The sequence below is a fragment of the Mugil cephalus genome, chromosome 2 (genome assembly GCF_022458985.1).
Source record: "Mugil cephalus isolate CIBA_MC_2020 chromosome 2, CIBA_Mcephalus_1.1, whole genome shotgun sequence".
Lineage (NCBI taxonomy): Eukaryota > Metazoa > Chordata > Actinopteri > Mugiliformes > Mugilidae > Mugil > Mugil cephalus.
The window spans coordinates 17,422,789-17,449,692 of NC_061771.1; the positions used below are offsets into that span (position 1 = coordinate 17,422,789).

A 26,904-nucleotide genomic window follows, 5' to 3' on the forward strand; every position below is an offset into this window, starting at 1 on the left:
CCAAGCCTGTCACAAGAAAGTCTTCAGTGATTGGCTAATCACTTCCCCAGAACCAATCAGATCGCAGATTATAGGCGGGGCATGCAACTGGAGCAAAACCAGGAAGTAGACGCCGAACAACAACAATTACTTCTTAGGAAAGTTTTACATAGCAATTCTAAACGAGCACAAAGTCTGTTATCTGTACACTTCTTCGTGGGACCGACGCACGTTTAAATTCGTTAAATTTTTACTTCATTTGTTTAGTTATCTAAATGTTTTAAGCCGTTCATGCAGCATGGATCATGTGTTTGTTTACAGGGGGAATCAGCTGACAAGCTAACGTTAGCAAGCGTCCTAATTTTACAATCGAATCAGATGAGACGATAATTCACACACCAGATCTGCCCTCATGAATGCAGCGTAACTTTAGTAAAGGAGCGAACTAATATGTCCAGTAGAGAAGGAGTGTATATGTATATTGGGTCTCGCTGAGCTGTTGAAGGTGTAACCAACGCTAAGGACGTTAGTGTTAGCAGCGTTGGTTCAGGGGGTATAATTGTTTAGTCGCCGGATCATTGCCCGGGTTTAAAAGGCCCTACGGCGGCTTCATGAGAAAATGCCTTGTTCGTGTGGGAACTGGAGAAGATGGATTCGGCCCTTGGTCATTGTGCTGTATGTTTTATTGCTGTTAGTGGTCCTGCCGTTGTGCATCTGGGAGCTGCAGAAGTCAGGGGTGAGTTCATTAGAGTGATTTACATCCTGAGAGCTATGTTTGTACTCAAATACTGTACCCAAAGTCTCCCTGATACCTGCATTTATGTGTGAATTGTTGCATATATATATATTCACCTATTTGAGCCAAGTCATTGTGTACTCCTGGAAAAACGACTTAAAAGTGTTGACGACTCATCGTGCACTCAAGGGCGTGAACTGATCCTGTGTCCAATGAAAGGCTTTCACAGATTTTGATGTTTTTTGGACCAGTGGTTCGACCATGAACTGGCGGCTAAGAGCAGATCTTTAGGAGAAGAGTGGCTTGAGTCAGTTAGCTGGATGGAAACATATGTGTTCCTTAATATTTATATATAGAATATGTTTATATATAGCACTCTGCTAGAAATGTCATGACGGCTTTATCTTATTGCACTAGTAGATTTTCTCTTAAACAATAAATAAGTTTTCACATTATATTTTAATAAGTAGAACTACATAATTTTCACACATCAAGCTGTACAATAAGGCTGTCATTCCTGAGTTATAGACCTCAATGTTCTTAATTACCTCACACATCGATGTGTACTAATTACACTCTGCTTAATTCTGAGTACATTTTGGTGGTAACCTTTCTGGACTCCTCCTTCCATACAGACTTAAAAGAAATTTTAAGTTGACTGAAGAAGCTTGGATCTGATACCAGCTTTGACTTCCATGAAGAATGACTCTCGATGTGTCATAACGCTATTCTGAAAAGACTTCACTGCATAAATAACATTTTATTTTTTATTTTTTTCACTTAATGACAGGTTGGCACTCATAACAAAGCATGGTTCATCGCTGGTATATTTGTCTTCATGACCATACCCATATCATTATGGGGCATCCTCCAGCATCTGGTTCACTACACTCAGCCAGAGCTTCAAAAACCTATCATCAGGTAAAGATGTCAATGATCACGTCAGCCACAAATAACAGCCTGACACTGCTTTTTGTTGTCTGTTATTTATTTTTTTTTTTTTTTAAAGGATATTATGGATGGTCCCAATCTACAGCTTGGACAGTGTAAGTTGTGTATTATACAATATAATACAATATGGCATAGAATATCCTCTACGGTATCTGACAATGCTAAAAAATGCTACATGTTTTATTTTTCAGTGGATTGCGCTGAAATACCCCAGTATTGCAATTTACGTGGACACATGCCGAGAGTGCTACGAGGCGTACGTCATATACAACTTCATGACCTTCTTGCTTAACTACCTGGAAAATCAGTACCCCAGCCTGGTGATGATGCTGGAGGTCCAAGAGCAGCAGAAACATCTGCCCCCTCTGTGCTGCTGCCCTCCGTGGCCTATGGGAGAGTGAGTTCCCCTTTGAATAGTACTATTTTTACAGTTGGAATGCATATCAATAAAATCCTTGTCTGTGCCCCAGTCAGTCTAACTGTTGCTCATCTGCGATATTGGTTAATCATTGCCCGCCCTGCTTTGAGGCAGTTTCACAGGCCGTAGCTATTTACACTACTGCCTCACTGAACGTAAGAACAATTAGAGATATAGTTAGCTTCAATAACACGGATCAGTCTTCACACGTAACAGACAAAAAGACAACATGATCCCCTGTGATTTTATTCCATTTTGTAATACTGTTTACAGAATGTACTGTTTTGTCATCTGTTTGTTTCTTGTTCTTCGAGCATGTTTGAGTTTGTCTTGGTTTATCGAATTATCGAGGCCGTCTTTTCTCAGAGTCAACAAATCTATAACAGTCACCAGCTTCACATTAGCCTCAGTCAGGCAGCATCCCTCAGTGGTTAACATTCCTGTGTGCTGTTAATTTAGTCCAGAGTTGTTTATTTCCACGAGAATCAGTTACATTTTCCCTGAAGGCTTTTATATAATGTTGTCTTGTTAAAACTTTTAAACATTGTAAGATTTTGTAAATGAATACTGTAGATTGTGTTATTGTGAAGGCAAATTAGGTGGTTCCCGGTTAAATGTTGTACTCATTCTTGTCCCAAGTATCTCCTCCAACATTTCTTATGATCTTTAGTAGGTAGACTTACTCATTCAGTTCAATGTATTCTCCCTCGGTCTGCAACATTGTTGATGTTTAACCCATTCGCTTCTAAGTTAAATGATAAAATGTCTCTTTTTACTAGGGTTTTACTACTGAGATGTAAACTGGGAGTGTTGCAGTACACAGTCGTAAGACCTGTCACAACAGTGATTGCTTTGTAAGTAAGCTCTTCTCTTTATACACTACATTGTTTAACACTCATCACTTTTTGTTCACAGTTGAATTGTTGCCTGATTTTTTTCTTCTCATTTTTTAACCTTCCTAGAATCTGTCAACTATGTGGAGTGTATGATGAAGGCAATTTCAGTTCAGGAAATGCGTGGACATACCTGGTCATCTTCAATAATATGTCACAGCTGGTAATTATTTCTTTATTTTTTTTAAACAGGCATAAAATATAATTTGCCTTTGCTTTGAGTAAAGGCTGTATCGTAAACAGTGGCCTGGGAGCATGCCAAGAAGTAGATTTAAAGTCGTTACAAGCAACCTGCTTTGACCTGAATTAAGTCTTTGTCTTCTCTTGGTCTAGTTTGCCATGTACTGCCTGGTGCTGTTCTACAGAGCGCTGAGAGAGGAACTGGGTCCAATCAAACCAGTGGGCAAATTCCTGTGTGTCAAAATGGTGGTGTTCGTCTCTTTTTGGTAAATCTTAGTGTGTTCACATTAAATGGCATGACTCTTTTTTTTTTTTTTGAAAACATGCTACTTGTGTATTTAGGTGAAATTACAAGTTCTTCCCAAATCTTCATAGGCAAGCCGTGTTCATCGCTCTGCTGGTGAAAGTGGGCATCATCTCGGACAAACACACTTGGGACTGGAAAAGTGTGGAGGCCGTAGCTACTGGCTTACAGGTGGTGTAATGTGTGCCTAATAAAACAACATTACAAATGTGTGAGAAGAACTTAACCTGACTCCAAAGTTTTGCTGTCCTCAGGATTTCGTCATATGCGTGGAGATGTTCCTCGCAGCCATCGCCCACCATTTCAGCTTCACCTACAAACCTTACATCCGGGAGGCGGAGGAGGGTTCCTGTTTTGACTCTTTCATGGCAATGTGGGACATCTCTGACGTCAGGGCAGACATTTCCGAACAAGTCCGCAACGTTGGTACGCTCCTTTTTCATTCTGTTGTGAGTGTCGGTAACCGTTTCCAACATTAAACATGCTTAAAGGATGCTTTTTGTCCGCACTGACAGGGAGAACAGTCATGGGTCGTCCGAGGAAGTCCTACATGGGCGAGGCGCAAAGTGACGGCGAGCGATCTGGTCTGCTCTCTTCGGCGTCTCAAGATGCCATCGCAGAAGCAGCAGCCAACCCGGCGTCCCCGAACGGCCAATATCAAGGCCTCGGCAGAACCCCCGCACCGCACTCTCTGTCTGCGCCCGCTGGGCTCGGCTCAGCACTTTGGGACGAAGTGTCTGAGGCTAGAGCTGACGACAGCCAGGACGAAGAAAGGACCAACCAAACCAAAGAACCAGCAGAGGCAGATCTCATTGTGATCACCTAGCTTAGGCTGGTGTGTGTTCAAAAAAAGAAAAAAGAAAAAAAGACTGTTCCAGACCTCGCTGTGTTCCTTCAGAGTACTGATGCAAACATAACAAACTTGTTTAAAAGGCCGCGTCAAGTAATAGACGTTTGCCAGCAAATCCATAACCAAATGGACCTCTCTGCCAGTGGCAGCTCCAAGAATGTTCAATGAAGGTATGACACTAAAAGACTTGCCGACGGGCGTTTTATTCCGTTTTATGTTGTACTGGAGAGGCAACTGACTCAGTAGGCTTTTACAGAACCTGTTGTAATTGGAAAACATGAGGTCAGTTTTAACTTGCGTCCTCAAAACTATTTTGTTTCTTCAACGTCTCTGCCTTGCGTGTTTGAGGTGAGCGGTGCCGGTGATGTCGTGATCTCAAATGTGTCAGAGGAAAACGAGAAATATGCAACTTTAAAAACAGGTACTCTTCTTGTATCTTGGTTTCTACTGATTTTGGACATCAACGTACAATTCGTAGAGTAATTATAAATGAAAACGTACAATACTAAAAGCACATAAGTGTCCAGGATCTTTTTTTTTCAGAGGGTAAAGGAAAAAAAAACAAGGGCAGTAAATTGTAAAGGTGCAAACTATTTAATCAATTGGGGGAAGGGTTAAAAAGAGGTGAAAGAGATGTTCTGTCTGACAGATTAACGTCACTACAGTATCAATATAAATACAGTGTACTCTTATCAGACACATCATCTTAGACCTCTGTACACAATAGGAAACAGGGGAAGAGTCAGTCCTTAAAGTATGACGCAATATGTTGGGAATGGGTGGGAGTAAAGATCTAAAGGTCAAATCGTGGCCTGGTTTGCATAGGCTGGTATAGACCTAAAGTGAACCGGGGGCAGGCTGACTGAAGTGTGTGTGTTTGTGTGTGTGTGGGGTAATCCTGGTCTGTGGCTTCTGATCCAACAGGAGAACCACAAGTTGCTGTAAACATTATGGAAAACATTAGGAACGCTTACCACACCACAGCTCGCTGTGTATGAAAGTGCCTAAACGTGCGTCAGAACAGAGCAATTAAATGACGCGTGGGTGTCAGTGTCACAGTGGACCTCTTAGTGGCGCGGTCATTCTCTGAGGGCAGTGGCCACGTTCAGCAGGAAGATGCACACTGCCACACCGGTGCTCAGTCCAATAAAACATCAGAGGGGCTTGGGAAAAAAAAAAAGTCTAATCAATGGGGACTTTACCCCAAAACTTAAGAGGGCGACGGTAATGTTTTATTGACCAATACCACGGGACACCTTCAGAGGTCTTGTAAAGTTCATGCGTTGACAAAGTGACAGAGCGGGGGACCTATAAAAATGTTGATTTTACTGTCGTGGCTGATCAGTGTTTATTTTAAGGGGTTTGGGTAGATGCTTTAAGTACAGTTCAAGTATTAAAATACACACACATTTCAATTTGAAACAGCACAATCAGCAAGTAAGGTCCTATTCTGTACTGGACTTACAGCAAATAGCATATAGCTCTATGATGTGTAATAGAAATGTATTCACTAGTCCTCTCAGATGCCTTGTTCTATATGTGCCGTGGAACTAGTCCATCCACTACATCACCTTAGTATCAGCTTCATTTGATGAGATCCATCCCGTTTAGCCTTTAAGCTGAAGTAACTTTGCAGCTATTTCACAGAAGCCATTTATCTGTGCAGGGATATTGACGTGATCAATGTCCAGTTTGGGACAGATCAGCCCGTGTCAGAACGAGGAATGACAAATGTACGAAATCACCAAGGATAATCTGCATCATGTCCGTTTTAAGCATGTTGCACTGCCTTACATTTGTTTTTTGTTTTGTTTTTATAAATCAACTTCATTCCATCCGTGACAGCCTTGTCAATAAATCAGATTAACAACAGCTTATTTATTATTGTATTTATTAAGAAAATGTTACATTTCTTGGTTTACTTTTTGATACAAACATCTTTACAAAAACAACATCGACCATATGTATATACTTACAATATGATATTGATGGGTATAAAGTCTTTGATTGTTATGTATCAGCTTTCCACTGGTACTCACTAGGTCGGTCTTCCATCATGCAAGCTAAAACTAAACCTCTCGCTATGTTAACACTGTGTCTGGACAAATGTGGAAATCTGAAGATTTCTTATATTCATCAACATGACACGGGAGGAAAATCTTTACGTTATACCAGAAGGGGAATGTGTGCTATTTGATACATTTTCCCGCATGCTATGTGACGGTGGTCTAAACGTGACTTAAAATGTGACCTTTCCCGACATTTCACTGAGGTATACGGTATATTTGTATAAGTGAGCCACTGGTGACAGAAGCTATTGTTACGTACATACTTCCAGCAGATAGAGACACAAATAGATGGGCTGGTCGGAGAGCACGTGGGAGGGTTAGTGGCAGCCTGGCAGTGGATACAAATGCTGCTGATAAACTACTTTTGCAGTAATTAAGTGTTCCCAAGATAACCTCAATCAATATATACCTGATCATGTTTAACAGATTATTAATCAGAAATTATTTTGTTTTACTTCCAATTACTTCAACAATTGGACGTTGAAGTTCCCCGTAGAAATGAGCCTGGTGACGTGATTTATGGGACGAGTTCCAATCGACAGAGAAGTAAAAAAAAAAAAAAAAAAATCAATCAGTTACTCCTACAGAGTTATTTTGTTGTAAACTAATTCATCTCTTCTGTGCTCAGATGACATGCATGACTAGGTTACTATTCTGTCACCGCATAAAGCCTGGAAACCTTTATGGGCGGGCGAGGTCGGGCTGGCCTTGATTTTTAACATCACTCTAAAGTCGAGTGTCTGATAATCACCATTTTACTCCAATGCCAGTAGAGACTTCCCTCTGGTGGCACGTTCTGTACAGTACATCACCTCAATACTGTCAGCATCAGTGAGAGTGGATTTATTTTTGACTGTGTGGAAAATCTTAAATACCTTCATACCATCAAAGCCTACTAGTTAAAATGTTAAGACATTACTCCATTAGCGCGGCAGGCGCCTCCGTGACGCGCGCCGAAATGGAGATGGTGCTTTTGTGAACCCTCACAGAGAGGCAGACCCACTCCCCAGCCTGCACCTGGAGGGGCTGCTGCAGAACGGCAGCGGCCTGTTTCCAGTGAGAGTTCTGGTCGAGGGTGCTGACGCTGATCTCCTGGTCCAGGAACATCTGATACCAGAAGGGAACTGCCGTTATTCTCCCTGCGGCCGTGGCCTGGACCTGCGACGGAACAGGGAGGAGAACGGGGCTTAACATGGTGCTTAATGACACACGAACGCAGACACAGTTAACATACTCTGCCCCAGCCTCTTTTCATTCGTGTAAAGCTTCTGTCAGTTTATAAACAAACTAAAAATTAAATTTAAATTGAATCAACATACCTATATATCAGCTCCTGTGTTTGTGGATGTTTTTTGTACTAGTGACAGAGCTGCACTGCTAGCATTTCTTCTGCTTATGCTGCAGAACGCGTATGGAATTTCACCTGCGGACTGAATAGGCTCTCGGCCAATTGCGATAAACCTGACAGAGTCAGAGTGTAATATGCAGCCTCATGATTGGCTCAGCAGCGATAGGGGCGGGGCCTACGGTGTACAGGAGGCTTAGATTGACAGGTCTTGGCTAGTGTGGCGCTCTGTGTGAAAACGGTGCGCTGTTGAGACACCTCCTGTATCGCTTAATGAGTAAAGTTGTGACTGAAAGATGATGTCTTCTTCCTCTATTTATCCCTTTACTAAAATATGTTTGATTTGAGTTAATATATATATAAATAAATTTAGATTTGTAGTAGAAAATTAAAAATATATATCAAAAATGTCTAATCAACCAAAGATTTTGCGGTCCCCGCTGCAGTACCTCTGCAGACCCTCTAGGGGTCGCAGACCACTGGTTGAAGTTCTATGCTCCAACATTCAGATTGTGAATTTGGGGTAGAAAATAAAGTAAAGGTTAGAAGTTTGTACAAAGGAGTATGCGTTTATAGGTCTGACTCATTTTGTTTTTGTATTTTTTTTGTGTGCTCGCACTTATGTAGCAACAGGCACCTCTGGGCTGTTTTCTTAACTATAGCCACAGTCAGTCAGTGTAGATATCTGTTCTAAATAACATGGGGGTTGATGCACGCCTTACCTTGACTTCTCTGTTGGTGTAGTTTGCGTTGGTATCCATGAGGTCAAGAACAAAGAGCTCCACGCACTGACTGAGATGTCTGCACTCCAGAGTGGAAAAGTCCAGGAACACGTGGACAGGCACCTGAAGAAGATATGAACAGAGGCTGTGGGCTGTTGGCAGAAGACAATAAGCTGGTTCTGTGTGCAAAGAGGAAGGAGGCAGTACAGTTCATGATGTTGATGTCAGTAGTCCCTCTCATTATTCATCCAAATTATTATTATTATTTTTGAATTATTGAATACAAAATGAAAAGAAAAGCACAGAACAACTGCAAATTCGCAGATTAAAACAAGATGAACAGAACAGAGTAGGTCATAGAGTCACTTATTTATATATATATTTATAGTAGAGAGAGGAGCTATTTCAGGCTTTTTTTTATTAACTTTCCCCTGAAGTCAATCCTGGTCATAAGCCGTGCTTCCTCTTCTACGGTCACGCAACCCCACCAGTCTTGTCCCTATTTGTACATAAATATGTGCACACCGGCACATTTATCTAGTCTCACTCGAATACACCTTTACTCTCGTGAACTCATTTACTTTGCTGGGAAAATTTTGGACCCGGAATTCATGTTGATGTGATAGCTTGATCCAAAGAGGCCCCTACCCTCAACCCACAGGACCCAAAGACCCCACTAACAACATCCAGTTGCCAAACACTACAGGACACCCTCAGTAGGACCAAGTCCATCCTCTGATTAGTCACAAGTGTTTTGGAGGCACAAAGGAGACCTACACAATGTGAGGGAGGCGGCCATGTTGGAAAACTACTGCATCAAAACAGATTGTCTGTTTCTCCCAGAATTCAGTGAAATTATCCATCAATAAGTTCAGGTTATCTACCTGCGCTCCTTCCAAATAAGTTTTTAATCTGCAATGTCAGTAGCTAAGTTTCCATTACAGTTTTTTGATACATAAAAATTATATTTCAGAAATTTCGATAAAGTACAAATGCGCTTTGTACGTGTTTCCACTGAAAGGTCTTGTGATATCCCACAATTCCCTCAAATCTTCGTCACATAGCGAGACTTCACTTTGAGGGAATGGGATTTCAAATGAACTGGTCACATGACCCCCTGCGTCACCTCCGGTGACGTCGGTGATGGGGAATTGCGAGAAAAAAAGAAAAAAAAACATTTCCATTGCACTTTTGCGACAAACTTTTATATTGAAAAGTGTGAAAAACCACCTCACGAGAGCTTAAAAGCGTTTTGGCGATATTTCAGAGGTTTTTTCGAAATGCAGGTGTTTCCATCACCAGTGTTTTATCGCGATATTTGTGTTTTCTAGGGGTAAAGGAAACGCAGCAATCACGAGTGAATGCTCACATCAAGTCTTCCACCTCAGTTTCTTCCAAACTTGACAAACAAGCTGTGGCTGCAGGGCGAAAAAAAAAAAAAAAAAAAAAAAAACTTAAAAGCTGACACAGAAACCAAAGTGGAGGTGCAGAAAAAGTGTCACCATTTCCCTTACTGCAGAACAAAAGAATCTTTCCTCCTCCCTGTCACAGTTGTGTAGACCTCAGAGCCCACTGTTTGATGTGCTTGATGTAATGTGTGCTGATGGATTCAGGTAGGAATGTCTTTGGGCCAAGCTGTGTGCTGTGTCTTGTGTGACAGTTGCGCTAGGAAGTGCCCTCCACCGAGGGCTTCAAAGACGGCATCTGTTAAAACAAACGGCCGTCCCCCGAGAGGCCAGCGAAATTAGAGCGCAAACATGATGCTGGAAAAAAAACAAATCAGTTCCAGACCAAATAAAGAAAAGGAATTCAAAAGGATTTGGCAGCTTTTTTTTCTGACACAGATGGGAAGTACACATCAAAGGGGAGCAGAGAAAAACACACAGTCCTGGACTTCAGTATTCAACAAAAGAAAACCCCAAACATGGTAGAAACCTTAACTGGACTCGCGGCCCGCCTGATTACCTTAGACGAGTGAAACGTGACCTGGGATTTTTTGTTAATGCCTTTTTTATGCTATTGCACCACACGTCAGTCATATTTAACAAGGCAACAAATCTGCGTCTAATGTACCACCGTTGAATGCAAATGACGCAAGCCCACAAACGCGGCATACTGTATGTGAGAACGTCAATACCGACTGTTGCATCAGGAACATGAGACGGAATAAGAGATACAAGCGGCCGCAGATGCACAAAAGGAAGATTTCGCAACTTTTGTTTGCGAAGACCGAAGGAGTTTCAGTGGTTTTGCTGCTTTCAGAATGTACTGAATACAATTATTATGTTGTTTTTTTGCATTTTTAGCAACTTTTCACAAGTTCATCAATTCAACACTACACAACTACTGGTGCAGATGTTTGTTTTGGGACATACGCACCAGTGCCTCTTCACGCTTGTGCTGACAAATCCAACCAAACTGACAAAAGACCGAAGAACTGAAGACATTTGCTTTGTATTTATATATATTTTACATTTTCTCTTAGCTTAAGTAAGTACACCAATTGTTGTTCTTTTCCACTAAAGTCTCGCTTTTATTCCAGGCAACTGAAATGTTTCAGTTTCGCACGGGTGATCAAGATATAACCCTTTATCTTCACACCCTGCACTGACTAGTCAGAAAAAAACAAAAACAGACTTTCCATAAATAATACAACACGTTAGATACATGGAAGACTTTGCAGGTTTGCTTACTGTGAACTGGTTGATGAAAGGAGCAATATTGAAGCCTAGCGTTGGCTCCTGACCCTGGACAGCGCTTTCCAGCAGCAAAGTGTCGGACTCCACCAGCATACCGTGCACCACGATCTTCTCCGGGAATATACGCCCTCCTTCCTCCAGCAGACACCTGCGGTAAAGAACGGAAATATAGTTGAAGAAAAAAAACTAAAACTTACATAAGTGATTGAACATTTCTGCAACTCAGCTGGCTGCCCCGTACCTGGCCAGAGAGGCTTTCTCCATCAGCTTCTGTCTAATGAGGCCACACGTTTCCACACAGTCCAGGATGATGGCACTCCACAGCTTCTCCCTGGCCGGCCTCTGCAGCATCCCCTGCTCGTCCTCCACGCGGTTGAGCCAGAACTCTAGATACTGTTCTGCGATACCTTTGGAGTGAGCCAGTCTCTTCAGCACTTCCTGCTGCTTGGTTTTTTCCACAGAGCTGTAGGCTTTCACGTGACCTTGGCAGGCGGCGATGAGGGAGAGCAGGGAGAAGCCTTCGGACACATCCAGCACGTAGAACAGACCGCTGCACTGTGCGGAGGCAGCCGGGTCAGGCTGGGGAGCTGATCCCTGGTCTTGAGTTTGGTTTTTAAGCTTCAGCTGGGAGATGAGCTTGGTTATCGCACTGGAAAAACACTGGTGGTAGTTCAGATTGTTCAGCAGCGCCATTTCCGAGCACTCCAGCATGCACGAGCTCTTGGTCCCGCTCTGATCGGTCTGAAGACACGCTAACGCACTGCACAGCTCTGCCTCTGGGCTCGGGTTGGAAACGGGGTTTTCGTAGCGCTGCGAGTCTGCACGCTTGTCCAAATGGATTTTATGCCCATCTCTCAGCACAGCGACACAGCAGAGTCTGAGGAAGGCGTCTCGGCAGGAGACTTCAACAATCAGCTTGTCTCGAGGCTTCAGGGCAAAACCTTAAAAAAAAAGAAAGAAAACAAACTATTCTTTCTCTGGTCCCAACTAAAATGTGTTCATAGTAACAAATAATAGATTACTAAAAGATTGTTTAAATTAAAAATTATTAATTACAACAATCCTTACTCCTAGCACACACAGATATTACTGAATATTACATATTTTTACATAAACGTGTTAAAAGTGCTTTTGGCCTGTTTTGGATTTCCTTTACAAAAGCTCTGGTTCCGTATGATTGCTTGTGTTGACAACAGTTTTCTATTTCTTAAATTATCTGGCCAAGTGTTGTGTTGTGTAACGGACCTCTGACATCGTGCCTACACTAGATTTATCCATTAATTCATTCTTGTCCTCTTATCTTAAATTGGGTCATGGTGGCAGAAGCCCAAGCGGGGGAATTCTGAACATGCCTCTCCTTAGCAACCTTTTCCAGTTCCTCCTGGGAGATCTTAAAGGTTCCCATGCCAGATGAGATATGTGATCCCTTCAGGAAATTCATGGTCTTTCCAGCTGGGTCTGGCAAGTAAACCTCAGAGGGAAGGCACACCAGGGGGCGTCCTAATCTACTCTGAGCTCAGTGTGTCCAAGCTCCTCACCCAGTCTCTGAGACAGTAATGAACCAACTCATTGCACTTCTGAACCTCAGACTGTCTCCTTGTATCCTTCAGTTTTTTTTCTCACTACCCAAAACCCTTCAGCCTTAGCTCCTCATTCTTCACATTGTTCTGCTGATACTCCCCGTCCATCAATTATACCATAATTCCCCTATATAAAGCCTCTATATACTTAAATATATTGTTTTACTTGATGTCATGTTCATGGGTTTGTCAATGCAAATAAAAAAAAAAAATTAAAAAAAAGGAAGGGAGAGCAAATCCGACAGGGAAATGAGATTCAGGACTAGGCAGCGAGAGGATTCCTACAGGAATAACATCTGTTCATGTCTTCATGTCAACGCGCAGCTCGTCAGAGGCATTTGGGGAAAATGCATATTTATCCCCTATAAGAATTTCATGAACACTAAAGAGTGTCACAGGCGATCACGGCGCACACGTCACAACAGCCGGGAAACGGATGTCGGCGATCACTGGGAAAGGTGGCGGCTCCCGTGAGGCTGCCCTCACCAATTAGCAGTTCAGCGAAACGGTGCTGAGCCCCGTCTGAAAGTCGATGTACTGTGATGCCAACTGGAACATGTCACCGAACGTCAGTGGCTATTAAGTTCACTGTGGCCTGATTTGATAGCGAAGTAAAGGATGTGCAGGGCCCTCGGGGGACATTTGGCAAAGTTAAGTTAATGCTCAAAAAGCAATCGAAAGTTTTTGAAGGTCTCAACAGTTCTAGTGTTACGTAGTATCCACTTCACTTTGGGGTAATGGCTTTACTGCACGCCTTAAAGATCACATAACTTGTGATATATTCACCTGGAACAATATTTTGTCTCAAGGGGTTGGTTTTAAAATTTTAGAAATGCATTCTAATAGTTATACTTTATTTTAATTTCAAAGAGCTGAAACTTCATGTTATTATCTATATATGCGTATAATTCTCAAACATAGCATATAGACTATAACACACAGTGCCCTCATCTGATATGAGAATGAAGTGCATTTGAATGAAAAAAGCAGTCGCTAGTCACAATTAAATAAAAATAAATAAAAGATAAGATAAGTCGAGATCAGTGTAGTTACCAGTAAGCTATCCAATGAATATGGACACATTGCTTGTCTGTTAGTATCTTACCTTCGGGGCTGTGGACAGGGTAAATGGCTTGCTCCCAGCAGGTGTCCTCCTTCGGTCCAGTAGAAAGACTGCTCTCCTCATCCAGGTGCAGCTGAAACCACACAGCCAGAGCATCCAGGACCCCTTCCTCAGTGACGGGCAGAAGCAGCTCTTGAACCTCCCTGGAGCTCAAGCCCTCCAGTTCCTACAGGGTTATCAGCACACAAGAAAATTGCGGTGGGTCTCAACTAAAATGACGTTTAGTCGTGTGAATATGAAGGCCTTTGGCGTCACTTGAAAACCAACTTGCTTGTTAGAACATAGAATGAGAATGTAAACATACTGTATGTATGTATGTACTCTTCAAGCAAACCAGTGTTTTGGGCTTGTTACCTGAATCCATCTTGAGTGATTGGATCATGTACAATCAGCTGAAAATACGTGTCAAAACATCCACCATTTCAAATGCATCTTGAGATCTGATCACATTTTTGAACTCTGTATGCAAACAAACACCTTGTGGCATCATGTGGGGTGCAGCAGTGAATTGTGTGGTGCATGGCATCATGACGTGAAGACTTGGGAAGATGCTATAAATTTTGGGACAAGCTGTAAAGTCTCTTTTAGCCACTGAAAGCAAGTTTTTCATTTATTTATGAGGTTAAATTCCACTTATGTAAGAGCATGTTAGTTGAGTGGACGGTTTTGAATGTGACTCAGGCCCTGTTATGTGTGCACACTGTTAAAGGACTGTCATCACAAGCGGCCCAGAGCGGCTTCGAATGTGACCTCAAAGTGATCAGAGTGTGTTCACACAGTGGTTGCTTAGGATGGATGTTGACATCAACCCCAACCCTAACCCTAACACATGGCATTGAAATAGTTTAAAAAAAAAAATCAAAAAAATGTAAAACCTGACACAAAAATTTTGTTGTTCTTGTGGAGCATGAGTTTAGAAATGGGATTTTCATGATCACCAAATTTCAGAAAGTAAAATCTTCCAGATGTTGAAGAGCAAGTTGAAACAGGAAACGTTTTAGTACATTTACATTCAAACACAGCTAAAGGTCGATGATTTTGACTAATCATGTGAGTGCACACATACTCCCATTAATATACTATCCCTACTACATGGATTAACATTCTTAGTAATGCACGTCAACATGATTGTCCTACAGCTACCGCGTGGCTGATAAACACAGTCTCTCCAGATGGCCAGCTGTGTTCAGGGAGCTAATAAACCAGAGGGAAATCCCTGGAGGCCTATAGCTCGGTAAATAAGTGGTCGCTGATGTGCCATATTTAAGCCAGTGAAGCAGCCAATGTTAGCTTCATGGGACAGAGTGTTCACATCGTTTAATTATTTGGTTGACTAAAACAAAATGACAAAAACATCAAATGTGTCTTACATGGGTACACATTAGACACAAGGAACACACAAGGAATAATGTCCAGTTAATATTAATATATTGGCTTTATCTATTCAAATATCCTAGGCTCAATGGTGTCACTCACCTGCACATTATTGAAATCTATATTGAGGACCGTGAAAGGCTCTGTCAGAGGTTTGTACCCGCCCGGTAGTCTGCTGAGTCTTTCTGTAGTGTACGGCTCCATGGAGTCGTCCGGCTCAGAGCTGCAGCTCACAGGACTATGGAGCTCCCCGGCTGCAGCCAAGGACAGACCGCCCACTTCAGTCACACGGAGTCTGCAAATTAATAATAATTAAAAAAAAAATAAAAAAAAGAAGGAGCAATGGGTTGATAGATCCAGAGGTCAATGTAGGAGAAGATGTCTATTCAGACAAATGCAGATGGATTCCAGGTCCCACCTGTGATGCCGACGGATCTCACGGGACTCGACAGCCATACCGAACACAGTGGCTCCAGCAGGGATGACGCGTCCCGTGGCCGACTGTTCCCCGAATTCATTCTCGCCCCTCTATAGGAAGAGAAACATTTGCTTTGAATGATACCGAGCATAAGGCCCTTAATATGACTGAGACATGAAACAAAGGTTCACTGCATGCTTTTAAAGTTTACTGTGTTTAAAAAGCCACTGACAGGTGTTACTCATCAGAGAATGGACATGAGCCTTCTGAGGATGTCCTGTGGAGTCTGGTAACAAGATGTTGTTAGTGTTTTTTTTTTTGGGTCCTATGGGTTGAGGGGGGCGGCTTCTGTGGATCAGACTTGTTCCAGTGCATCCAGCAGATACTTGATTAGATTGGGATCGAGTGAATTTGGAGGCCAGGTCAACACCTTGTGCTGTTCTTCATGATTTGTTCTCGTTGTTCCTGTATCTGTGTCAGGCTGCATCCTGTTGGGGGTGACTGCTGCCTTCAAGGAGTGTCATTGCTATGGGGTGGGGGTGCCTGGTCTGGTCTAGGTGGGTGGCGCATGTCTAAGTAACATCCACATGAACACCAGGTCCAAAATCTTCCCAGCAGAACAATGAATTGTGACAAGATGGTCAATAGTGGTCAATAGTTAGTGGTTTTAATGTTGTGACTGATCGGTGTATGTCCATGATAACCACATGACTCGTGTAATACTGAGCGAGAGCTTGAGAAGAACACGACTGGAATTTTTGATGATGTTTTTTAAATTATTGATGATGTTCCACCCCTCAGTTCTGCTATTTCTCAGAAACATCTTTGGGTGACTGACCCCCTCCTTTGTCCTCCGCATGTATCATGATTTGGTTCCTTTGAGCCTTCAGCCTAAATTGTGACAGTTCTCTGGCTTCGTTACTGACAACTTTTCATGTGTTCATGTGTAATATTGTCTCAGATTTGTTTTTATTTCATGAACCCTCTATATCAGTGACAAATGGCACAAAAATGTGGCTGTTTACATGGAAATGCTTTTACACAAGACACAAGAGACCAAGGCCAGTTCCGCGTAAGCGTGCGAAACAGAGTCGAACTGTAAAGCAAAGCCTTGTGTTATTTAACTTTACCTGTGGAGGCAGCAGCAGGTGATGCCAGGCATGAATGAGACTCTCTATGATGCCCTCTCCAAACAGTCCAGCATCCACCGTCTCCGTCACCACCAGTGAAACCCTAAACAAGGACCAAAAAACTTTTATCAAAAAAAAAACAACATTTTAAATATGCTTCTTAAAACAAAGGACTTAGAGCAGTACACTCTGAAGATAATGACACGTCATTAACCAACATTAAATATTTACGGGCAACGGAGGCCCCTCGTTGCCTCTGTTTGGGCAAAGAACTTGACTTCACAGCCTGTTGGCACATTCCTTCTGAGCTACTATTAGATGCAAGGCTGAGAATCTAGGAAGTGAAGAGGACGATCATGTAGTGAAAATATTACTTTTAATGGGCTAAAAAACCTTGTGCCAACTGTGCTGGGGGACGCCAGAAAGATTAGGGCTACAGACGCTCAACAAGGGCATGACATTGCAAAACAGTCGACCGTCAGCTTGAGCACCAACTGCTCCCTGATGACGTCTCTAATAACCACAGTAGAAAGTAAAGCTTTGCAACAAAGAAATCTACAGCACTGTATATTCTTGACCTGAATACATATGATGAGAACAGGCAGCTCATGTGCTACATACTGTGTGAAGCCTGTATAATGTATGAACAGGCTGCAACTCGGCCTTAATAGCATTTAATGCATTTAATAGTACTCCACAGAGAGCTGGGAGATGAGATAGTGTAGCTGGGTAAAAAAAAGAAAAAAGAAAAGTGGTATTTCTCTGAGGGCTTTTCCTTATACTGCAGCTAAAGATCTAATAACTTTGAGAATGAAAATCACCAGCAAACAGAGGTTATACATTGTGGCCCCGCCCACATGGTGAAATGTATCAGTAAATACAGTGAGACTGGGAAAAATGTGGATTATCAGATCACAAACTTATCGGACAGTCCTCCAGAACGTAACTGAAGAAGTAACTTAAGGTAGGACTTAATATTACCCGACACTAAATGTGAACCACAACACCAGGTTTCTGTGTCTGGATTCCAGTTGTTTCCTCTAATGCAGCGATCTCTGACTCTGATCTCTCTCTCTGATCTCTAATCTCTGACTGCTTCTCAAATCTGTTGGTACAGTCAATCGCACAACAGTTCTTTGCCTTTTCTAAAGTGATTTTACAATTTAGACGCTATTAAAGCTTACGAATCAAACCAACTAAACCTTTTGCCACTAAGTGGCCGTAACCACAAAGACGTCGCTTGCTGAGACGTCACGTGCACAGCTTCTGTACTTGAATCGCAGCCTCATTCTCTCCATTACTGCAGGTCCTTTGGTGAAGTTGTTAACTGATCTTTGTCAGAGGAATTGTATTTCATGACTTAATCACATATTTTGCATGTCGCGATGGTATGGGCTTCATCATAATAATATTTCCCCACAACTTGATGAACCTGATCAAGCTGATAGCGTTTGCTGGAATGACCCTCTTGGCTCCAAACTTGTCTGAGTTGTCCATGTTGTTATTGTCACGTGATCAGTGTCTAGTCGGTGTTATGCTAAAAGCTTCATGGCACGGCAACGAATCCAACAAACCCACTAGTTGACTCTTCTATACAAACCCCCAGCGTACACTACACGGCACATCGGACAGATTTTAGACATAAAACGGCACCTGTGCGGGATGTCCTTTGGCACTTCCATCTCCAGAGATTTCATGTGGAGGATCTTGATGCTGCCGTCCATTCCGTTGGCAGCCAGCACCTCGCAGGCCAGCTCGTACATCGTCTTCGACAGCTCACAGGCGTACACCTCTGCAGCCCCGGCCTTCTTAGCGCACATACTTAACAGAGATACACAGGAATCAGAAGAAGAAGAAGACGAAGAAGACGAAGAAGAAGACACTATGGAGTTTGTTCTGATGCGATGGAATCAAGAAGTGCATTAAATAAACAAAAATAAAAAGTTACCAGTTGACTGCTAATGGAAAATATCTCACCCAAGGATTCCAGTGCCAGTACCTATGTCTAGTACAGTGTTGCAGCCGTTTTGAACAGCCTTCTGAATGGCTTGCTGGTACTTCCGGTTTCTGCCGCGGTCGTTGAGCATGAGGAAATGCCAGCGCTCCACCAGCCAGTTGGCCACACGGTAGAAGTTCTCTCTGGCTTCCGGATAGTCTGGTCTCAGCTTCAAGGCTTTGTGGAAATGTCCAGCAGCTTCGTCTCGAAATCCCATTCTGGATGACAAGCGAAGAGCCAGTCAGAAACAGTAGAAAAACATCTGCAATCTGCAATAACATTCATGCCGATAAGGGTACCTGAACAGGTGCTCCCCCATGCCGTTCAGGATGACCTCGTCAGCGGGGAAAAGTTCCAGCGCTTGCTCGTAGCAATCAAAGAGGTCCTGAATGCGGCCCACGGAGTCCAGCTCCTCCGCCCACTTGAACAGCGTGAACCTGAAGGACTCCTGGAAACGAACGCGTAATTAGATACGGGTACATTCCCATGCAGTGAACACAGGCTACTGTGGCCTGTTGCGTGTGCACAGTGTTGAATGTACACAGACTTGTGTGAACAGGCATTACCCTTGCGACGTCCTTAAACACAGGTGCGAGATTGAGGACGAGAAGGTAGTGAACAAACGCAGTCCCGTAGTCTTGACTGAACAGGCACTGCTGGGCGCTTTCCAGGGAACTGGAGACCAGCTCATTCCTGGCGGGGTCAGGGTCCGCTCTGCGCCGCCTTCGGGGCCTCCTGCCATGCTTCGGCCTGGCACTGGCATTAGGCATCCCTCCAAAATAAAATCAATAAATTGAGAAATAAAAAGAGTCACTTTTAACAACTCACAGAATGTGCACATCACATGATCACGTAATGTAGCTTAAGAATTTGGTAGCCAATTCCTTAACAGAAAGGACGAAAACAAATTCAAAAACTTTCTGTGCACACTGAAGTCAAGTCAGAAAGTAAAAAGGTCAGCATTGCCGTCAGCTCTGACATGTGTGCAGCACAGACACAGAATTTAATTTTATTTCCTCAAAATCCCATCGTGCAACAATCTAAACATGGAATATAAATATCTGAGATTAAAAAAAAACATATATCATATATAAAATATGTATACAAAAAAACAGCATTGGTAACATAATTTATAGAAAAACGTATATACATGATTATATAAAATATTAATTTACTTCATTAATACATCATAATTTTGAGTTATAAGCACGTTATTCTAACTTTTGAGCCGTAAATGAGCACGACATCATACCGTAAAGAAATGCTGTTTTTTAAATTAATTTTATTACGCGTCACTACCTAATTTACTTTGACTTACTGTGTATCTTTGATGACGGGATGGAGACACACGAGGGCCGTCGCTACCGTAGTGGCTTTATTCAATTTGTAGACACACAAATATTAACATTACGGTAAAGTCCAACACACGAGTTATTAACATGACTGAGGTCGATCCTTCTCCAACCATGCGACCAAGCACGATAACAGCTGCTCCAAACTAACGGCAGCCACGAAAGTTTAGTTTGAATGTAAAAAATAAGAATAATAATAATCGAATCGGTTCATATCTAGGATGTAACCGCTGGCAGACAAACACGACAAATCACATTTTTGCCGTGAATCGTTCAACTGCCGTTTAACGACAAAACGCGGGTCCGTCTCCTACACAGCCCGGAAGGAAACTACGAGACTGACTAAAACAAGGTTCCGCGGGCGCATTGGAAAGAAGTGTGTTACATTTGAAATTACGAGCAGGGAACATTTTAACACAGAAAGCATGACATAAATAAGGGTCCGTGTTTATGTTCACAAACCACAACACGGTAAATGTCACAGTCTCGGGTTAGTAGCTCTGCTGGGACCACTGACGGGCGAATCCTTAAGCACGATCAAAGAGTACTGAAACTCAAGAGAGTTCAAGCTCATAGAAGTCGCCTACGAACTGAAGTCAAAATCAAAGTTTCTTCCGTTTGTGCAGCGCATACAGAGGATTGTATTGCCCACTGTGCAAGTTAAACGCTAAACTAAGAAATATATTAAGTAAATATAAAAATGAATGATAATAATAATGAAAAAAAGGTACAAAACAGATTCAAGTGAGTCTGGTGTTGCATAACGTAGTGGGTGCAGTCCCTTGGGTTTGACAGGCGCAAAATAATATATAAAGTCAATAAATAAAATACAATATGAAGGTCCAGGTAAAGTGACAAAGGGCATGCACAGAGAGCAATCCATTGCTGCACAAAGTGGTTAGTGCAGCCACTTAGTGGGTGTGTATGTGTGTGGGCGTGAGTGTGCGCAGTAGCCAACAGTTCCTGAAGTGGGAGCAGTGAGGTCAGAGTCCAGTTAGTGTCAGCAGTAGCCGAAGAAGGACAAGGAGGGTAGGATGAAGCTGTCCTTCAGTCTGCTGGTCCTGGCCCAGAGACTCTGCAGTCTCCTCCCTGATGGCAGCAGACTGAGGAAGCTGTGCGTGTGTGCGTGCGTGTGGGGTGGGTGAGCTTTGCGGGTGAGGCAGTGTTGTAGATGTCCTGAAGTGAAGTGAGAGAGACGCAGATTATCTTCCTAGCTGCTCTCACGATGCGACTGGTAGCTCTTATGGCAGGATGCGGTGCAGGCGCTGTACCGCTGAGTGATGCAGCTGGACAGGATGCACTCAGTGGTGTCTCTGCAGAGGGTGCACATGATAGGGGCCGGGGCTTTGGCTTTCTTTTTGGTTTTTGTGGAGGAAGTAGAGACAGCGTTAAACTTTCTTCGCCTTACCTCCAACTCTTTGTCTTGCAAACACACAATCATGTCACTCATGCGATGAGTTATGCTCATTGTTTTGTTCAAACCATTCTGTTTTAATGCATTATTTGGCTGACAAATGCAGCAACCACTAGTGTTGATGTTTTGGGACATTACCCCCTTTTCCTCATAAAACCTAAATCCATTATCATTGTTATATCTTGTATCATACAGCATACAAAGGCAAATCTCTTCCATGTATGAGCATACATATGCAGGAATGCAGAATACAGAAAGCTTTATTAATCCCCAAAGGGCAATTCAGTTTCTACAGTCCACCATCTAAACAAACAATCTTTCACACAACAATAATACACACCAGGAGTAGCATGTTATGACCCGAGTTCAAGTGCACGGAAACAGATCAGTAAATAATGATTTCCTTAACTTCGTACTTAACAGTGTAATAGCTGAAGGAATAAATGATTTGTCTTTCTGCGAGGCAGAAAGTAGCACCGATCACATGGACGCCTAAGAACGAATTCATTTCCAAGAGTATGATGTTGGTTCATCAACCTTTTAGCTTTTCGGAGAACACCTCTCTCCCAAAGAGAGTTCAAGTTGCACATTTGGATTCAAGTCATTTTGGAGCATTTTCACACTGGGGTGGTGCTTTCATGTCAAACTACTGTGTCACAAAGCTATCATATGATTTAAAAATAGAAAGAAAATTAAGTGCATTTTAATGAGAAGAAGAAGTAGAATGAAGAAGTGTGAAATCACCTTTATATTTATCTTAATCTTATATTTATCTACCACATACTTTCTATTCTCACCTCATCTTATCATAGACAAACCTTTAAAAAGTATTACTTCATTTTCATTTTTAAGGGTGCTGAGACAAAGTTCAGGGGTGCCTAACAAGAGCCCCTAACAATGTAGTAGACACGCCTATGATTTCGCAACATCATTCAAACCAACAAATAAAAGAAAAAGAAGGCTCTCAACATATGACACGGTGCACACAGTTTACACACAGTGCACATTTGTAAATTTGGATACACCTAAGAAATTAACCCACGCAAAAAGGAATAAATCAGATTGTTTCATATTTTTTATGTACAACGCAATCAAGTCGAGGGAATCGTTGAGCGTGCGAGGCGAAAACGGAAGTGCGAGTGACGGCGCCATTTTGCCCCGAACGCACTCTTTGATGGGGAGTTGCGAGTAGCGCACGCAGATGTCAGGAGCAGAGTTTCCCAATCTGTCACTTTGCTCGGCGGAGCGCGCCTGATGGAGGAAGGAAAAACTTGGACAGCGCAGCCGTGACTTCTTTGACAACAACCGTGAACCGACTTCCGATGAATCCTTCACTCGTTGACGTATCGTTCTCACCTTTTAACCGGGACACCTTTTAGGCGTGCTCCGTTTCTTTCGGCGTGTCGGGAGAAGTTGCCATGCTAACCGCCGTTAGCCGCTGCTACTTGACGTAGCTATGCAGCCCGACCTTAAAACCTAAAGCGAATACTAATAGTAATAATTAAAACAGTAGCATTCAACGGCCGCTGATTAGTTGCAGCTAGTTTCGACCAGTTTCTGCCCTCCACCACCACCTCCTCTCCGTTGCTGAAGACAAAGCTATCAATCTGTCAGAGCCGAAATGGGACTTCACCCGCTGGAGTTCAGTGAGTGCTATCTGGACAGCCCCATGTTCAGGGAGAAGATCAAGGCACACGAAGCGGAGCTGGACAAAACCAACAGGTTCATCAAAGAGCTGTACAAAGATGGCAAGAACCTCATCAATGCGACAAAGCGTGAGTTGAACACAGTCGAGAGACGAGAGAGAAAAGTGAACTGTAACGCACACGCGAGAAAAAGTCTTGAGTTTTTGCCTCTGTGTCTGATCATGTTTAACAGCGATCATATCAGGGAGTGAGTGCCATGGTAACCAGATCAAGGCGTTGTCTCTTTTAATTACGTCTTTAGTTCATTCTGGTTTATTTGACTTTTTCTTCCCCCCCCAATAACTTTTTTTCCCCCCTACTTCTTTCCCACTGTTTACTCTCAGCCACACACCTCAACTGGGTTTAAACGATTAGACTGCTATCTGCCTGAACTCTAATCTTGTGGGCTGGGCTTGCCTGTGTGACAACTCGGCTGCCAAAACATTAGGTACACCTTCTACCTTCATGAAGGTTACGGTGTCCAGCATTTGCCTCAAACAGAGGGCAGAGAGAGCTGCTGATTCAACTGTGCTTTTATGTAAAAAGTGCTGTATCCACTCACGTTCCCATTATTTTTGACAACCCCAGTTTTTGGGTAGTCGCTGGGCGAGGCCACGGGCTGCCTCCTCTCAAATGTTTCCTTCACCGCTTCAACGTATATGTTGAACAACATAACGGTCGAGACGCTATGATTGAGGGCAGTTGTGTGCTTTCGCTTTCACCGATGTACATAATGAACTGGCAATTGTGTCTAAACTGAAAGGGACTTGTTGGGAAATCCCTAAAACCCCTAACATCACTGCATTCAATGGAAATGTGGTCGTATGTCTCTGTTTACTCAGACAGCCTTTGATACTTTAGAAAACAACCTAATACCGTGTTGTCAGTGGCGCAGAACCCAGAGATGGCTTCAGGCACGCCTTCAGCGCTACAGGTTTCTCAGTGGTCGGGACAGTCGACATATTTCTGTAAAACCCCCTCCTTTGTGCCATGTTTGCGTCTCTGCTGGTTGGTTAGCGTCACATGTCCAGGTATGTCTTTCATTTGGCCTTAGGGACAACCTGAACTCTTGCGAGTCTCCCATCCGGCAGGGCGCTGTTTGACTCACACAGGGGTCTTTGTTCATCTTGGGTGCGCGAGGCCAGATAGTTTTATTAATATCGAGGGTGTCGCTGCGCATGAAGAACAACAGATTTCTCCTGAAAAACATCTATGAAACGGACAGTAGCTCCGTTACAGTTTTTCTGCAGCTTCACCTGCACCTGCACCAGCGATCACCAGGAGCTCCGTGATTTGGTGTTAATTTGGTGAACACGGAGTTGAAAGGTCCTAAAGACTCTCACCTGGTTGGGCAGCAACTGTTCGTAGGCGTCTTACGCGTGTGACTTTTAAGCAGGGATGGGCGTTGTTAAGGTTTTGCCAAACTTTTGAAGCTGTGCCGGTGCTTAAAGAATGGAAATCATACAGAACTTGTCCAAAAAGGTATTTCGCGAGGTGCGAGTTGAACAGAGTATTAATTCAAATAATACAAATGGCTAAGAATGAAATGAACCAATAAAAAATAAAATTCACAACAAATTGTCTTAATTATCACAATAACAACAGTGCAGTGGGGTCTGTCTGGCTGTCAAGGAAATGCCGTGCGTCTGCGTTCGGGCACTTGTTGCGTGATTCAGAGTCTTTTGAAGTGAAGCACAGTCAAACTTTTGCGCATTCACTTCCATCCATGCAGGTGAAAAAGTGACGTCATGCGCGGCGTCTGCGTTGCTTTTCAGTCTGGTTACTGTCATTTGCGTCAGCACTGGTGCCATTATGGTACCCACCCCTACAATTAAGTGCTTTTCATGTGTACGGCCCCCAGCCCCAAACATTTAGCCCATTTAGACACTGGTCAGGGAGCTCTATCGATCCGAGCTGCTTGCGTTCGACATGAATAGATGCCAGCATTTAAGAACAGCTGTCACTTTTCTTCTTGCCAGTCTCCGGCCTTTCTTCAGTTCCAACCTTACTGCATCCAACATGAATGAGCATTTGCTGCTGTAACTCCAGTGCGCTGGAGGACAGCGCTGCTCCAGTGCTATCTGCAACAGTAAGCTATTCTTTGCATACTATTTGCATACTTGTGGTCCCATTGCAGCCTCTCAGCTCGAGCGAGTCTGGCACGTTCCCTCCTAACCTCTGTCATCGTGGCAGTTATTCCTCCCGCAACAGCAACTTAAACATTTACTGCATTAGCCGTTTTAATCACTCTCGTCTCTGCTCGTGTTTCGCCTACCTCCTTTTTAAAAGGAGATTACATGTCACTTCTTTCGCAGCCACACGCGCGTTTTTACCAGGCGTGTTGTGGTGAGCTCTGGTATTCAGTCACTGGCAGATATTGGTGCTCTGCTACGGTGGTGTAAGCTGATACAGCATATGCTGCTGAAGGAGAACATGTCACGTCTTGTGTTTCACGCCTCGTGTGGCTGTGAATAAACTGCGTGTCACCTCTTTTTTTTTTTCTTTCCCCTTTTGTCAAACACGCTGACGTATGCATCGGACGGACATTGTTGACTCTCGTTAGGTCCACTTAAGAATACGAGCATATCGAGAAAAATAGGAAGCTGCAGTCATACGCTCCTGCTGGAACTGTTGCAAAATCAACTGAGGTTTCAGGAAGGAACTGGTGTTGCTATGTGACATTAATGCAGCTCGGTGGTCACCATGGCACAAACCGTCACCCGTTCGTTTCACTCGCGTGAAATGGGTTCAGAAATGTTGATTTTCTGACTCGAATTGATCTTTATTTGAAAGATGTGACGTCTATTAATAAAACCCTTGGGTGGATTTTCTAAATTATCTGTCATTTCCTACATCCTGTGGTTCTGGCTGTGGTCTCGCAAGACCAGTCATGCCAAACCATTCTGTGACAGTCTCCAGACTGCACGACCAGATTAGTCCGCGTGTGAGCGAGATCCTAAGCAGAACAGAAGCTGCATCCCTGAGAGCACATTCACGCCTGGAAGGTGGTGCGCTGCTGGCAGCGTTTTGGTTTTTAAAAAGAAGAGCCGGACCAAAGCGAGGCCATATATGCAGGATTTCTCAAGCAGAAGTGAAAGTCCAGAAATATACGAAACCCGTGAGAACGACGGTTTCGTGAGAATCTCATTCTTAACTGAGCAAAATCATTTATCTCTGATAGTAAAGTTGAATCGAATGGAGACAGAACATTAAGTAGCATCAATTTTAATATTTGTTCAACACTTAATGCCTCAACTTTTACCGTTTTTGTGTTTTTCTAGTCTTTAAAATGTTGTGTTTGACATCACTGAACAATTGATTGATTAAATATTTAGCAGAAGATCTGTCAGGAACCGGTGGAACCGACGGACAGAAAAGCAACGCCAGTCACCTTTGTCAGCCCTGACACAGATTCAAATAAATAAATAAATAAATAAATAATAAATAAATAAAATCTCTGATCGATTTACAATTTAACAACTTGTGATTTTGGTTCTGGGACTTTGAGCCTGATAATCCAATGAGGGATAACTTGATGATGATTGAAGCCTGCATCCGTCATTATCTACGAATAATCAAATTGCTGAACCGGGACCAGTCCACCCTGTCCTTAGACTTTGTCCAAGCGCGGCTGAATTATAACGTTCGCTATATAGTAGTTTTAGCTACAGGAAGTAAGTTGTCAA

The 26,904-nt window shown here is 43.0% G+C and overlaps 3 protein-coding genes across 3 annotated transcripts in view; 2 read left to right on the top strand and 1 right to left on the bottom strand.

Annotated features, from left to right (window-relative positions):
* Positions 1-98: 98 nt before the first annotated feature.
* Positions 99-6,188, top strand: tmem184c (transmembrane protein 184C). The gene is made up of 10 exons (XM_047578229.1): positions 99-715; positions 1,506-1,636; positions 1,725-1,761; positions 1,858-2,063; positions 2,864-2,938; positions 3,047-3,140; positions 3,311-3,423; positions 3,533-3,632; positions 3,716-3,887; positions 3,977-6,188. Exons 1-10 carry the CDS (start codon positions 599-601, stop codon positions 4,285-4,287), a joined length of 1,356 nt encoding a protein of 451 aa, XP_047434185.1. The 5' UTR covers positions 99-598; the 3' UTR covers positions 4,288-6,188.
* prmt9 (protein arginine methyltransferase 9) lies at positions 6,186-20,499 on the bottom strand. The gene is made up of 13 exons (XM_047578228.1): positions 20,086-20,499; positions 19,334-19,539; positions 19,067-19,215; positions 18,749-18,985; positions 18,425-18,592; positions 16,772-16,874; positions 15,642-15,751; positions 15,326-15,518; positions 13,832-14,015; positions 11,388-12,087; positions 11,141-11,294; positions 8,448-8,570; positions 6,186-7,538 (listed from the first exon to the last, which is right to left on the bottom strand). The coding sequence occupies exons 2-13, from the start codon at positions 19,535-19,537 to the stop codon at positions 7,296-7,298; spliced, it is 2,568 nt and encodes an 855-aa protein (XP_047434184.1). The 5' UTR covers positions 19,538-19,539; positions 20,086-20,499; the 3' UTR covers positions 6,186-7,295.
* Positions 20,500-22,703: 2,204 nt separating this feature from the next.
* arhgap10 (Rho GTPase activating protein 10) overlaps positions 22,704-26,904 on the top strand; it is a 44,867-nt gene continuing 40,666 nt past the window's right edge. Inside the window, exon 1 of the mRNA XM_047578501.1 lies at positions 22,704-23,308. Within this exon, the coding sequence (XP_047434457.1) occupies positions 23,155-23,308 (154 nt within the window). The 5' untranslated portion in view covers positions 22,704-23,154. The remainder of the gene's footprint in view (positions 23,309-26,904) is intronic.

Coding starts and splice junctions, on each gene's coding strand:
- prmt9 (XM_047578228.1), bottom strand. CDS start 19,537: ATGCCTAATGCCAGTGCCAGGCCGAAGCATGGCAGGAGGCCCCGAAGG. Junction 16,875..18,424: donor CCAAAGGACATCCCGCACAG/GTGCCGTTTTAT, acceptor GTCCTTGTTTAG/GGTTTCACTGGTGGTGACGG. Junction 15,752..16,771: donor ACCTGCTGCTGCCTCCACAG/GTAAAGTTAAAT, acceptor CTCTTCCTATAG/AGGGGCGAGAATGAATTCGG.
- tmem184c (XM_047578229.1), top strand. CDS start 599: ATGCCTTGTTCGTGTGGGAACTGGAGAAGATGGATTCGGCCCTTGGTC. Junction 716..1,505: donor GGGAGCTGCAGAAGTCAGGG/GTGAGTTCATTA, acceptor ACTTAATGACAG/GTTGGCACTCATAACAAAGC. Junction 3,424..3,532: donor GTGGTGTTCGTCTCTTTTTG/GTAAATCTTAGT, acceptor AAATCTTCATAG/GCAAGCCGTGTTCATCGCTC.